Here is a 13703-nt window from a genome sequence, read left to right on the forward strand (position 1 = left end):
CAACTTGGAAAATGCCAATGGTGAAGATGAGAAAATCAAAGACAACCTCAAACGAAGCTTAAAAGAAAATTGCACTCCCTTCTGATGGTCTGGACATGGCTTCACAGGGACAGCCCATGTTTGGAGGTGTTCCGGCCCCATGCCAGCCCTTCACTCCTGTGCCTGGCCCAAAGAAGAGGAACCTGGAGAAGCTACTCTGACGTGAGCAAGGCTAGAGATCTTAGATTCCCTTTTAATCATAATTAATTTGTAAAAGTTAATCAAATTTATTTTATATAGTTTTTATTGTTGATTTATTACAGATGTCCCTCATTTTCCCTCACTTTAGCCCCCTCCGCCCAGCCCCTATCCCCCTTCCCCAGGCCTTCACCACTCTTTTGTTCGTGTCCATGGGTTATGCATATTCTATATAATAAAAGAGTAATATGCAAATTAACCATCACTCCTCTACACCCACAAGCCACGCCCACCAGCCATGCCCACCAGCCAATCAGGAGCGAATATGCAAATAAACCCAACCAAGATGGCTACGGCCACAGAGAGCAGGAGGGAGGCTTGGGTTTCCCTGGCAATGGAGGAAGCCAAGCTTTCCGCCTGCCCTTGCCGGCCTAGGCCTCCACTCAAGGCTACAAAGTTTCAATGATAGAAGATACATAAACCCAAACAGAAATGGCAGCAGCCACGGAGCTGGAAAGAGCAGGAGGCTAGGGTTGCCCCCGGCGATGGAGGAAGCCAAGCTTTCCGCACACCCTGGCCGGCCCAGGCCTCCACTTAAGGCTACAAAGTTTCAATTATAGAAGATACATAAATCCCCCCAAAAATGGCTGCCGCCACAGAGTAAGCAGAAGGCTTGGCTCCACTCCAGGCTACAAAGTTTCAATTGTAGAAAATAAATAAACCCCAGATACCAGGGGCTCCGCTTGGATCGCCAGGGGGTGTGGCCGGCCTGCAAACCACCACAGGCCCCTCGCCCAGGCCGCCCCACACCCCAAGGGAACCCCCACCCTGATCCAGGACACCCTTCAGGGCAAACCAGCTGGCTCCCACCCATGCACCAGGCCTCTATCCTATCTAATAAAAGAGTAATATGCAGATTGACCATCACTCCAACACACAAGATGGCTGCCCCCATGTGGTCAAAGATCCGGCTCCCATGTGGACACAAGATGGCCACCACAAAATGGCCAGTAAGGAAGGGCAGTTGGGATGGACCAAGCCTGTAAGGGAGGGCAGTTGTGGGTGATCAAGTCTGCAGGGGAGGGCAGTTAGGGGTGACCAAGCTGGCAGAGGAGGGAAGTTGGGGGCGACCACGCCTGCAGGGAAAGGCAGTTGGGAGGGACCCAGGCCTGCAGGGGAGAGCAGTTGGGGGGGACTAGGTCTGCAGGGGAGGGCAGTTAGGGGTGACCAGGCCTGCAGCGGAGGGCAGTTGGGGGGGACCAGGCCTGCAGGGGAGGGCAGTTAGGGGTGACCAGGCCTGCAGGGGAGGGCAGTTAGGGGCAAACAGGCTGGCAGGGGAGCAGTTAGGCATCAATCAGGCTGGCAGGGGAGTGGTTAGGGGGTGATCAGGCTGGCAGGCAGAAGCGGTTAGGGGCAATCAGGAAGGCAGGCAGGTGAGCAGTTGGGAGCCAGCAGTCCTGGATTGTGAGAGGGATGTCCGACTACCCATTCCTGGGATCGGGCCTAAACAGGCAGTCAGACATTCCTCGAAGGGTCCCAGATTGGAGAGGGTGCAGGCTGGGCTGAGGGACATCCCCCTCCCCCGTGCACGAATTTCGTGCACTGGGCCTCTAGTGGGTATATAACTTCTTTGGTTTATGTCTTCTCACCCCCATGCCCACATTGAGGTATGTCAGTCTGTTCCATGCCATGCTTCAGGTTTTATTTTGTTGGTCAATTCATTTTGTTCATTAGATTCCACAAAGAAGTGAGATCATGTGATATTTGTCTTTCTCTGATTGGCTTATTTCACTTAGCATAATAGTCTTCAGGTCTATCCATAATGTCCCAAAGAGTAAGAGATCCTTCTTTTTCATAGGTGCATAGTATTCCATTGTGTAAATGTACCAAAGCTTTTTTATCCATTCATCTACTGATGGCACTTGGGCTGTTTCCCAATCTTAGTTATTGCAGAAAACAAAAAGAGAGAGAGAGAGAGAGAGAGAGAGAGCGAGCCCACCTGGCCAATTAATGAGAGTGTCAATAAAGACAGATCCTGTGGTGAAACTCTCCTTCTAGTAACAGTTCAAGAAGTGAGAAGTATTCCATCATTAAAGCAGCTCATACTTATTGTAGAACACTTAGAGAAGGCAGAGAAAGGAAATTAAAACTGTTCCATCACTCTAAGATAACCCCTGCACTCAAAGATGATCACCATTCCTTTCGTGTTTGCTTTTCTTTAGTCCTTTATTTTTATGCTGATATATTTTTGTTTTACCAAAAATGGGATCATACTCTACATGCTGTTATAACCTACTTTTTCCACTTGACTCTCTTGATCATCTTCCAGGTCTTGGAATAGAGTTCTAGGACATAATTTTAATGGCTGCATAGCATTGCATTATGTAGGCATACCTTAATCTACACAGCCAGACACTTACTGAAGTTGTTTCTCTTTTTTGTTAGGGTGTGAGGGGCTACTTTTAAAATCATGTTGTGACAAATATCCTCAAAAAGGTGGGGGGGAGTAAATAAAATTTATACAAATTTACAAGATTAATTTTACAAAGTGAATGTGCATGCAGTTAATCTGGAGTAAGCAATATTTTATAACTCCCAGGCTCTTAGCATAGGGCCAGACAGATAACAGGCACTATTTTATAATTCATAATTCAAATCACAAAAGAATTTATGAAATTTTATCAATAAATTGCTGCATCCATAACAAACCACACTGGGAGGGAGGACCTTCTCTTACACAATGACTTAGAGGGTGGAGCTGATTTCTCCAGAGGCCACTGAGGGCTGCACATTATTTCCCTCTGGGTGCTGTGCTAACTGGCTTAGTTCCCACACAAGGGAACAATTTAATACCCTTAAGTAGTTGTTCATCGTCACAACTCCTGATTTCAGATTTTAGACATGAGTGTCTGGACTGGACCCATACACTTAAACCTTAGAAATGTTCTGTTGTAGGTAATCCTAGTATCACATCTTTTTTTTTTTTTTTTTTTTCCTAAAATATGTTGGGGGAAGGGTAGAGCAGTGGGAACTCTGGCAGCTGCTGCTGTGGTGGGAGCCCCGAACACCCCTGATCTTAATTCTATTTCCTGACATCTAAATAAACTTTCACTCAACCAAAGTCTAATATTCCTCACATGTCACATACGAGGAAGACAGGGTTCATATTTTAACAACGGTTTAAACCGAAAGTAAAATAAGATTTAAGAATATTTTATGTGGCTGAATTTACACCTGCAGACAAAATATGCTTGGTCATTTATAAAGAATAATGGTGCAAGGTGCAGATTTTAATAGCTTAGTGTGCAAGCTTATTATAATGCAGGATTATCTTTTCAAGCTTATTCTTGAAGAAATATGTAATTTATATCCTTTCTTTATATAATACTAATGTGTACAAATCCTTTTTTAATTTAAATATATTTTATTGATTTTTTACAGAGAGGAAGGGAGAGGGATAGAGAGTTAGAAACATCGATGAGAGAAACATTGATCAGCTGCCTCCTGCACACCTCCTAGTGGGGATGTGCCTGCAACCAAGGTACATACCCTTGACCAGAATCGAACCTGGGATCCTTCAGTCTGCAGGCTGACACTCTATCCACTGAGCCAAACTGACTAGTGCTACAAATCCTTTTGGAAATATGTAAAATATTCATGATTTCAAATACTTTATTGTCATGCCCTAACACATGTTACTTTATAATGTTTTACAAGTATGTACCTAATTTTAAAAATGGCATTTAGTAGTTATATGGAAAGTAACTAAAAGAGGAGTGGTATTAGACAAACTCAATCAAAAAGTGAGGCAAAAGACTTGGAACGTTTTTATTTGGCAATCCAAGGTAGCAGCAACACTAAGAAAATTCCTAACCTCCTCCAGGTATCAAAACTCCTACCCTACCTATCCCTTCCTTTTAATTATTACATTGTAAAACAAAATAATTGCAAAATAGATTTTGTTTTAACCAAAAAGTCAAAATTATATTTAAACAAAGTTTAAGTTTATATACAAAAATACAAATCATTCCTTTTGTTTTGAAAATTATACCTTTAAAATTGTTTTCATACGGACAGGAAAATTTAGTGCTGACCAGGGTCTATTCTTCCAGCTACTGATTAAACTAATGAAAGAAACTGTTTAATGAAGTGAAAGCTCTTTAAACTGATGACATTTAAAAAACAACAACAAGCAAAACAAAGGAGAAATACTAGTAGATGTAATAAATGTAAGTATTATAGCATTCTCAAATGTGATTCTTTATAAAATGAAAATCAGGTGATATCTTCTGGCATATGGTAACTTTATAAACAGCATATAGCACACAGCATACTTCAGGATGCCAAGAAGTTGAATTAAACCTCACCTTCAGTAAAGCTAATAACATGACTGTTTTTAAAGGCTGGGACATGTGAACGACAATAGCAGTGGTTTAAAACAGAATAGGAAATAAAAGAAATTTATATTACATTATTACAAATGTATTCATTAATTTCTAGTGAAGATTTTGTTTTTATATAAGAACAATTATAGTTATTTTTTAATTAATGATTATATGCATGAATTAAAATTATCCTACATTAAGTTTCTGAATATTAGCTACAAACAACATACATAAGTGCAGACACATGAGTTATTCCCCTTCTATGAAACCTGTTGGGGAGTGTTCCATTGGGTAATATATAATATCAGAGAGAAAAACTGCAAACTTGAAATAAGCCAAAAAGGACTTAAATAGTACTATATCTTCACTTGTTTAATATAATGTTTAAATTTAGGCTTTAATTACTTTTACATAGGAAATGCAAAATTTCTGTGTATTTTTTCTTTTTACTTTCTCCGAGGTTAACTGAAAAGGAGAGGGGTGTATTTTACATAAAAATAGAGGATGAATTCTGAGATTTCCCCCAAATGTCTTACTGTCCTATGGAAATGGGCACTTGTTTCATAGTAAAAAAATGGAATACCATTTTTGAACAAATCATTACGGCCCTTTCAAACCCTGAGCTTCCTCTAAGACAAGAGCTATGACTAAATTGTTTGACATGGCATTATAGTGAAAAAGTCTTTCTAATTCTATCTTTCCTTAAATGAGCTCTACTTCTTGTAATTCACATGACACTCTTTGGCTGTGGTTGTCTGTTAAATTTCCTGTCCGGTCTAGTTTCAGCAAACCAAAACAAATAGCTCACAGAAAAGGCTATGGTAACTATTTTTTTTCCTTTTGGTATTTCCAGTTAAGTGCTTTCTCCTTAGAGATACACAGAAAGGGAGGAAATTAGCCACAAACAAGGTGTAAGTAGGTCACAGAAGTTTCAATGCACCAAAAAAAGTGCCATCTCCATCCTGTGATATTTTAGCATCTCCGCGTGGTATTGCAAGTAGAAGTTCATCTCCTTCTTCCAGCTTTGCAATGCCTGGAAAAGAATGGTTTACAAGACCTTTAAGTGGTTGTCCAATGGGAAAGAAAATAAAAGGAATATCAAATAAAACAATTTTGTTTTGGAAAAAGGTTAATGTAGGCATTTACACTTCAAATTACAACAATGGACTTCTAAACCAGTTACTATTCTACTAGCCTAAAGAAAGTTAAAAGAAATGAACAGAAGGAGTTCTAGCAGATGTAAATGTATTTACGACTTACTGTTTATAAAATGGAGAATCTAAACAGGAACCAAATGTTAAAGTTTAAGAAAAAAAAATGTTAAGTAAATCATAGCACATCCATTGATGGAATATTATATAGTTAAAAAATGTTTTTGCTTTATTTTATTGAAATGATAAACTTTTTATAATAATTTTAAATAAAAATACACAACTGTATTTACTTTTAAATGTACATATAAAATATATAGATCATTAAAAAGTATAAAACAAAATACTATTCATTAGCAAAGCACATATATTACATAGTTTTTCTCTAGAGGAAAGATTATGGGATAAGGAGTAATTTGGATTACTTTTTATAGCCTTTTATTTTTTATGTTTCCTTTAATAACCGTATCTGTCTTTATAACCAAAAACAACAAAATAATTACCCTCTTAAAACTAACCACTAAATCTGTATGTGCCTAATTACAAAGACATATTTTGTGATTCAGGAATAAAAAACACAATTCAGGAACTACACTCAGTATTTCAGGTAATTTCTGACCCCATTAAAAAATATCTATATGGCCATAACCAGCTTGGCTCAGTGGATAGAGCGTCAGCCTGCAGACTGAAGGGTCCCGGGTTCTATTCTAGTCAAGGGCACAAGCCCGGGTTTTGGGCTCACCCCCAGTAGGAGGCAGTCAATCAGTGATTCTCTCTCATCATTGATGTTTCTATTTCTCCCTTCCTCTCTGAAATCAATAAAAATACATTAAAAAATATCTCTATGAAAGAAAAGAAAGAGGAGAGCAAGAGAAGAAAAAGAAGCTAACAAAATAGTATCTGAATTGTCAATACTTTCAATTAACATTTTAAAAAGTAATTGCATCATTTCATTAACATACAGTGAAAATGTACTCTCATGAACATATCTGTGTTAACATCTCTTATGGAACCCAAAGTATCCAATTTCTTTGGGCAACAGTTAATCGGTGTTTATATACTGAACACTCATGATGTACCAGACACTTTTCTAGACATACATAGTATGTGTGACAAATTTTTTTGTTTTTTGTCTCCAAAGAACTTATGTTTTTTAATGGACCAAGACAGACAACAAACAAAAAAACATAGTTTTAGGTACCGTTAGGGTAATGTGTATATTTTCTAAGACTGGCAAAGCATTTAATGACTAAATAGTTTTAAAAAGACTGGAACTTTTTGTTGAGGAGATTAGTCATTATCATAGAGATTAAAGATAATCTAATATTTTGACAAAGGCTATAGATCACAAAGCATTAAGTAATATTAACTCTTAAATAAAATGGGAATGACCCTCCCCCACCAAAACGTTTTGTTTTTTATTTTTCTGTAGGAAATTGTCAAAAGTTTTCTAAAGTAGAGAGAATAATATAAACTCCATGTACTCAGTATTTAGTTTCAATGATTGTTAACCCATTCTCAATCTTGTTTCATCTATAATTTGAAGCAAATTCTAGACATCATATCATTTGAATGCTTCTGCATGCATCTACACAACTTATCCATAAAAACTGACTACTTTTAAGGTAGAATCTATTTAAAATTCTGACACTAAGTTATTGGCTATTTCAATTCTTTGCACTTACAGCAATCTAACCTTTTCTACAATAAACATATTTAATTTATAAATGGAATAATGAATAAGAATCTGCTTTGTGTACAAAAGAGGTTCTTTGGTATTATGTTGGGTCCCTCAAAAGGACCAGTTTAACTTTTTTTCAGGTTACTATGGAAGCACTTTGGACATTTACACAGTTATGTATAGTTTTTAATGTTTCGGAACACAGGTGCCCTAGAACAGATAAATATTACAAACCTGAATTTTCCTACAGAATGGTTTTATTTAATACTAAGCTATTAGCATGGAGAAATATCTTCAGGGTCAAGTTATTTATTCTTAAAAAGCAAGGCACCTAGGAAATCTGTCAAGAAAGTAAATATGAGATCAGCAGCTTATTAGAAAATCTGAAAGTTTGCTGTAAAGCTGTAACTACTAATGGATATAAATAAATAGCAGGATGGCATAGCCTCATTTAATAGAATTTTGCAACACCAAAATACTCGTCACTGCTGGGTGCAGGGAAGCTTTCCTTTTTTTTTTTTTTCTTTTAATGAAAATTAGGGGTTTCCAATGTAACAAATTTCCTCATCGCCCTGTTAAAGCTGTTTGTGGCTGCAGACCCAGTGACATCATCCCTGTTATCACATGCTGTTTCCCTTTCTTTCTGATTCATTGTGCATTTGTTAGGAAAGGCCTTTGAAATATGCCACTTCAAGTTGAGCAGCCAGTCTCCAACCCTGTGTTTCCTACTGCTATGCATGGCAACTGCTACTGAAGACATTCCTCAGGGTTCCAAACGGATTTGTCAAACTCACCAGAGAAGAATGAATGAGTAAGGCAGATATTCTTTTTTTCTAATACCAGCCTTGATTCATTTAGAATTACCTCCCCAAACAAAATAAAGGCCATGTTGTCAATACAGCCCCAACAGACCTAAAATGAACAAAGCCTACGCTTTCTCTTTTCTCTCCGTATCTTTACTGCCCTGAGTTGAGATGCAGGCTCACTGCCACGCTTTCACATCCCCAAGTCACCTGTCTGGGATCTGTTACACCAGATGTCACCTGTATGAAAGTGAGAGAAGCCACTGGGCACCTTGACCTGGTGCTCACATCAGCCAAGGGGGATGTCTTCCATAGCAAGTAAAGAAGAGTTTCTGGTAGCTCACACTCTGCAATCAACCTGGCTGGTTTAAACCAAGTTCTGGAACTTGGTCGCTGTGCAACCTAAGACAATGTGGGTCTTAGATTCCACCTCCCTGAAACAGGAGGGTTAAGTGAACAACCATAAAGTGCAGACCAGGGTGCCTGGCACATGGTAATCATTCTCTTATTCTTCTACTAGAGGCCCGATCCACGAAATTCGAGCAAGAGTAGGCCTTCCTTCTCCCGGCTGCCAGCACCAGTTTCCCTCTGGCACCCAGGACCCAGACTTCCCTCACAGCCCCCACTTCGTCTGGAAGGTCATCCGGTCTAATTAGCATATTACACTTTCATTATTACAGATTATTATCACTGTTGTTATTACAGGGTGAAGAAAATACAGCTTAGAATGGTTCTCAGTGTTGATTGCTATGAAGTTACTGCCCTTTTTATATGTATATGAAATTATTATGTGTATAAAAATGATAAAACTATTAGTAATGATTTTATCTGCCTCAATTAAAACAGTCCAGCTTATCACTCAAGATAATCAAAACCACACAGTATATCGAGGAGCGTCTTTCTGTCTATTTACAGAGAACTATTATTTACCAGCTGAATAACAGGAATTATTGGGTAGTGTTTCAGGCATGTTTTGAATACATCTGAACAAAGTCACCAGACTCAATTCATCCCCAAAGACATGGACTTTTTTCCTCTGTATTAGGTGTCCCATGGCAAACGTGCTATCGGTGTATAAAACCTGAGAAACAAACCAAAGAGCTTTGTCAGAGGTGAGCACAAAATGGGAGGCATTGTACAGCAACAGCAGAATGAGGGTGGAACCTACCTGACCATATATAAAAAAGTAACCAGTTTCTTTAACTAATATTTTATTTTCTCTTTCTTCAAGGGCTCTTCCTCTTTTAAAGCTGAGAAGCCAGGGAACAAATGTGTAATCTCCTACAATGAAGAGAACAATTTATAAGACAGGAAATGGAGAAAAGCAGTTCTTCACCTCTGCCTAATTACTAAACTAAGTCTGAGACATAGAGGAGAATTTTATCTTAAAAAAAAAAAAAGAAGAAGACAAATCACAGTACTCCACTGGTTTCTCCGCTGTTATTTACATATTAACCCAGACAACTACCAGATACAGGAACTTGAGACCAAACCCTTCATTTGTAATGTCTGCTTTTTTTCTCATTCTTCTGAATTCCAGCAATTTTTCCTAATAAAGGCTGGATGGGAAAGGTTGAGGCAAAGGGTGCACAAAGTGTCTCCGAATAACACACTAAGATAGATAGTTCTCAGTTTTCCTTCCGTTCCCAGAGCAGACACAGTAAGTTTGTGAGAGTTTAGCAAAGGTTATCAGGAGAAAGCAAACCCCTCTTTTCAGTGAAATAATGTTAGATCCACTGTGTAAATGGATTGGTTCCTTTCAAGGTGAAGAATGCAGATGGTCTGGTCACCATGATGAAGAGGAAGTGAAGTCCGTAGATGTCCATGTAGCAATCATGGATCCAGAATTTTTGTTGTTCGACTTTGCGTTGAGTTTAGCACCAGGTCAGCGACTTAACAACAGTTCTAAGAACTGAGACACCGGATGTGCACAGGCCCCATCTACTCAGTGGCCTCCCTACTCCATTTTAAGTGACTCTGAGCAATGCTTATTGCATTTTATTTTTCCATTACCACTTACTGGAAATATTCCTATTAAAGAGAGTACATGTTTATTTGTTTTTATGTGCTGTCTGTATTTCTCCCCACTGCACACACATGCATATACATCCACATACACACATGGATTCTACTCCATAAGGCCAAGGCTATGGTTCTGCTATGGTCATAGCTTTAAACCCAAATGTTAAGAGTAAAGCTTAGCACATAGTATGCACTCAGTAAATATGTGCTGTTGAATAAATATCAAATCCTTAAAGAAAACAGACTAAACAGTAAATTAAAAGCTAGAATATACACTTAAGCATAAATATTATAACGTGTTTCTACATCTTAAAACTTAGATTTTTAGCATGCTAGTTAGACTAAGTACTGTGATTTAAAGTAAATTTCATCACTGCCTTTGTGAATTATGTTGGTATAAAATAAATAAGAGACTTCCACTATCAACATGAGTCTGAAAATACATCTCTCCTTCTTTACCTCCTGTAAATCATATGAAAGAAACAGATCTGTGTTCTACAAAATAACTGCAAGCAATGCCAAAAGCAAATGAGATCACACTGAGGGATGAGTGTAGAAGTAAAGAGAAGAAGAATAAAAAATGGTGAGAGGGTCTGGGAGTGCAAACCTCACAAAGAGCCAACAAAAATCAACTCCCTAAAGGTGAACAACCCCTCATTTACATACAGAAATCTCTTACAGACAGACAACCCAGGAAATTTCAATGTCAGCTAAAACACTTGGGAAATTAGGAAGGGGCAAAGCTCATTTAAATGAAAGGGAAAAAAAGTTTCTGAAGGGGGAAAAGAAGGTTTTGCACAAAACAAAATAAGATGGATATTAAAAAAAAAAAGGTTAAGAAAAATGTACAACAATAGAATATAGAAAAGAGGTAGGAATTACCAGCTTTTATTTAATTGGAACCTTGGAATTTTGACAAAACAAACAACAAAATGTCAAACAGGGGAACCATCTAGACTAGAGCTACTACAGACTGAAAGGGAACATCATGTGCCAGGAAAAATTGGTTCCAAATAGTTTTATTAGTTTATTATTGCTGCTGTACCAAATTATCACAAATATACTGACTTGCAACAACACACATTTATTATCTCGCAATTCTAAACATCAGAAGTCTCACTGGGCAAAATCAAGGTGTTGGCAAGTCTGTGTTTTTTTTTCAGGATTTTGGAAAACACATCCTTGCCTTTCGAGCTCTGCAGTCTGCCTGTGTTCTTTGGCTCATGGTCTCTTCCATCTTTCCAGGCAGCAAGTACCTCAATCTGAAATCTGCTTTCATTACGACATTGCTTTCTCTGGACTCTGACCCTGCTAATCCCTTTTTTAAAAGGATCTTTGTATTTGCTCTGGGCCTATGCCAATAAACCAGACTAATCTCTCCTAATTCCTTTTCTTAATCACACTTCCAAAGATCCCTTTGACCTGTAAGGTAATATACTCACAAGTTTTGGGGATTAGGATGTGAATATTTACTCTATCTACCACAATAGGCAATTCTGTGATATATATTAAAATAAGTATTACATTTTTAAGGTAAGTAAGTAATTCTTTGTATAACCAGACGGGAAAGTCAAACCACTTATGAGAACAAAAATTTCTCTTACTATAGTTTTCTTCAAAGTACAAAAGACAGTTCAGAAATTTCTACAAGACACTCAAGTAAAGAAAGGTTAAACTGAGAATGTTATATCTAGCCATCTGTCCTAAAAGTATAAAAACGAAAAAGAAACAGCTTTATCAATGCAAATACTTAGTGACCATTGTTCTCATGAGCTCATTTTGAGTAAAATAGAAGAGAATTACATTCAGTAAACAAGACATGAATGAGGAGACCACAGCAAAAGGACTTGCAATAAGTATTGAATATATTAATTTGTAAAACAAAGACAAAAACACATAAAGAGAACTGTTTGACAAAAAGGAATAAAATAGTTTAATGTCATGACAATATAGAAATTAAATAATTAACAAATTTAGAGAAGTGGAAGAGGAAAAATATTGGTAGTGAAATTATCAATTGTCTCATTTGTACCAGCTGGGGTTTAAAGAATATAAATTAAAGTTGACAGATAAAGTAATAATAACATAAAACTTTAATAGTAAATAGATAAAAATTAAGAAATATAATATTGCTATCCAAAAAATGTATGGTGAACAGGAGGATAGAGAAATAAAGAGGAATCATATTAATTTGATCATAGACAATCAACAGATATTGTCTAAAAATATAATTATAGATGTCAGAATGATGTCATGAAAAATGGCAGAGTAGAAAGCTCAGAAAATAAGTGTCTTTACTGAAGCAGCAATTAAGCTGACAAAAACTCATAAAATCAACATTTTTGGATGTATGAAATATGTATGTAAAATCTGTATGTATGCAAAAATCTTAATAGTACCAAGGGCATTAATGAAGAGGGAGGGAAAAGCCATTAAGTTTCAGTAAGAAAGTATTGTAGTATTTTTTGCTTACTCATTTACCATCTTCCAGCTTGGCAACAATATGGAAATAGGGGCCTGAGTCCCAGGTGGCACCTTGCTGGTTCCAGGAAGTGAAATACTTACTTTATTCTCAAAACATTAAGGATATACATTTTGACCCATCTTGGGGCTTCCTTCAGATGGATGCAGCTCCTCAGGCTGTTGTCAATTAAAAACTTTGAAGACATATACTACCTGTAGCTACCTGGAGCAAGAGACAGCAGATTGGACAGTCAGCAGACTGACAAAAAGCCTGAGAAGGAGGAAGATACTTAAAGGAATAAGGGTTTTCACACCCTATCCCATATGTCAAAGAATGCAATGTGCATGCCCAGAGCCAGATCCATGCTCAGAAAAGACGTGAAAAAAATCCTAAGCCACCTTAGTTGATCTTCAGTCTCTACACAGTGGAAGGGGAAGTCTAAGGCAGAGTTGCTGGCAGCTGGACTACATGCTAAAGGAGTGCCCCAGCTCAGAGCCAATCTGCTAAGAAAAGGGGAATGTTTTTTATTATTGTTGCTGTTCCTGGTATTTAAGTGAACCTCTGTCAGGATTAGGATTAGAGATTTAAAAAATAAATCTCTGACATATTTTTTTGGGATAAGGGAAACAAAAAAAAATAAACAAATGAAACCACATCACATCAAAATGTTTTTGCACAGCAAGGAAAACCACCGACAAAACAAAAAGACAGCCTACTGAATGGGAGAAGATATTCACTAATGATACATAAGATAAGGGATTAATATCCAAAATTTATGAAGAACTCAGACAACTTAACACCAGAAAAACAAACAACCCAAGTGAAAATTGGGCAGAAGACATGAACAGACCTTTTCCAAAGAATACATACAGATGTCCAATAGATAAATGAAAAGTTGTTCAAAATCATTAACCATCAGAGAAATTCACATCAAAACCAAAATGAGATACCACCTCATACCTGTCATCAATAAATCAACAAACATCAGTGTTCATGAGAATGTGGAGAAAAGGGAACCCT

The 13703-nt window shown here is 37.6% G+C and overlaps 1 protein-coding gene across 1 annotated transcript in view; it reads right to left on the reverse strand.

The window, feature by feature from the left end:
- Positions 1–3992: 3992 nt before the first annotated feature.
- Positions 3993–13703, reverse strand: part of TNFSF13B (TNF superfamily member 13b) — a 32672-nt gene continuing 22961 nt past the window's right edge. Inside the window, exons 4-6 of the mRNA XM_080660717.1 lie at positions 9366–9478; positions 9128–9278; positions 3993–5595 (exon numbers count right to left, since the gene is read on the reverse strand). Of these exons, the coding sequence (XP_080516843.1) occupies positions 5483–5595; positions 9128–9278; positions 9366–9478 (377 nt within the window). The 3' untranslated portion in view covers positions 3993–5482. The remainder of the gene's footprint in view (positions 5596–9127; positions 9279–9365; positions 9479–13703) is intronic.

Source organism: Plecotus auritus (genome assembly GCF_963455305.1).
Source record: "Plecotus auritus genome assembly, chromosome: 3".
Classification (NCBI taxonomy): Eukaryota; Metazoa; Chordata; class Mammalia; order Chiroptera; family Vespertilionidae; genus Plecotus; species Plecotus auritus.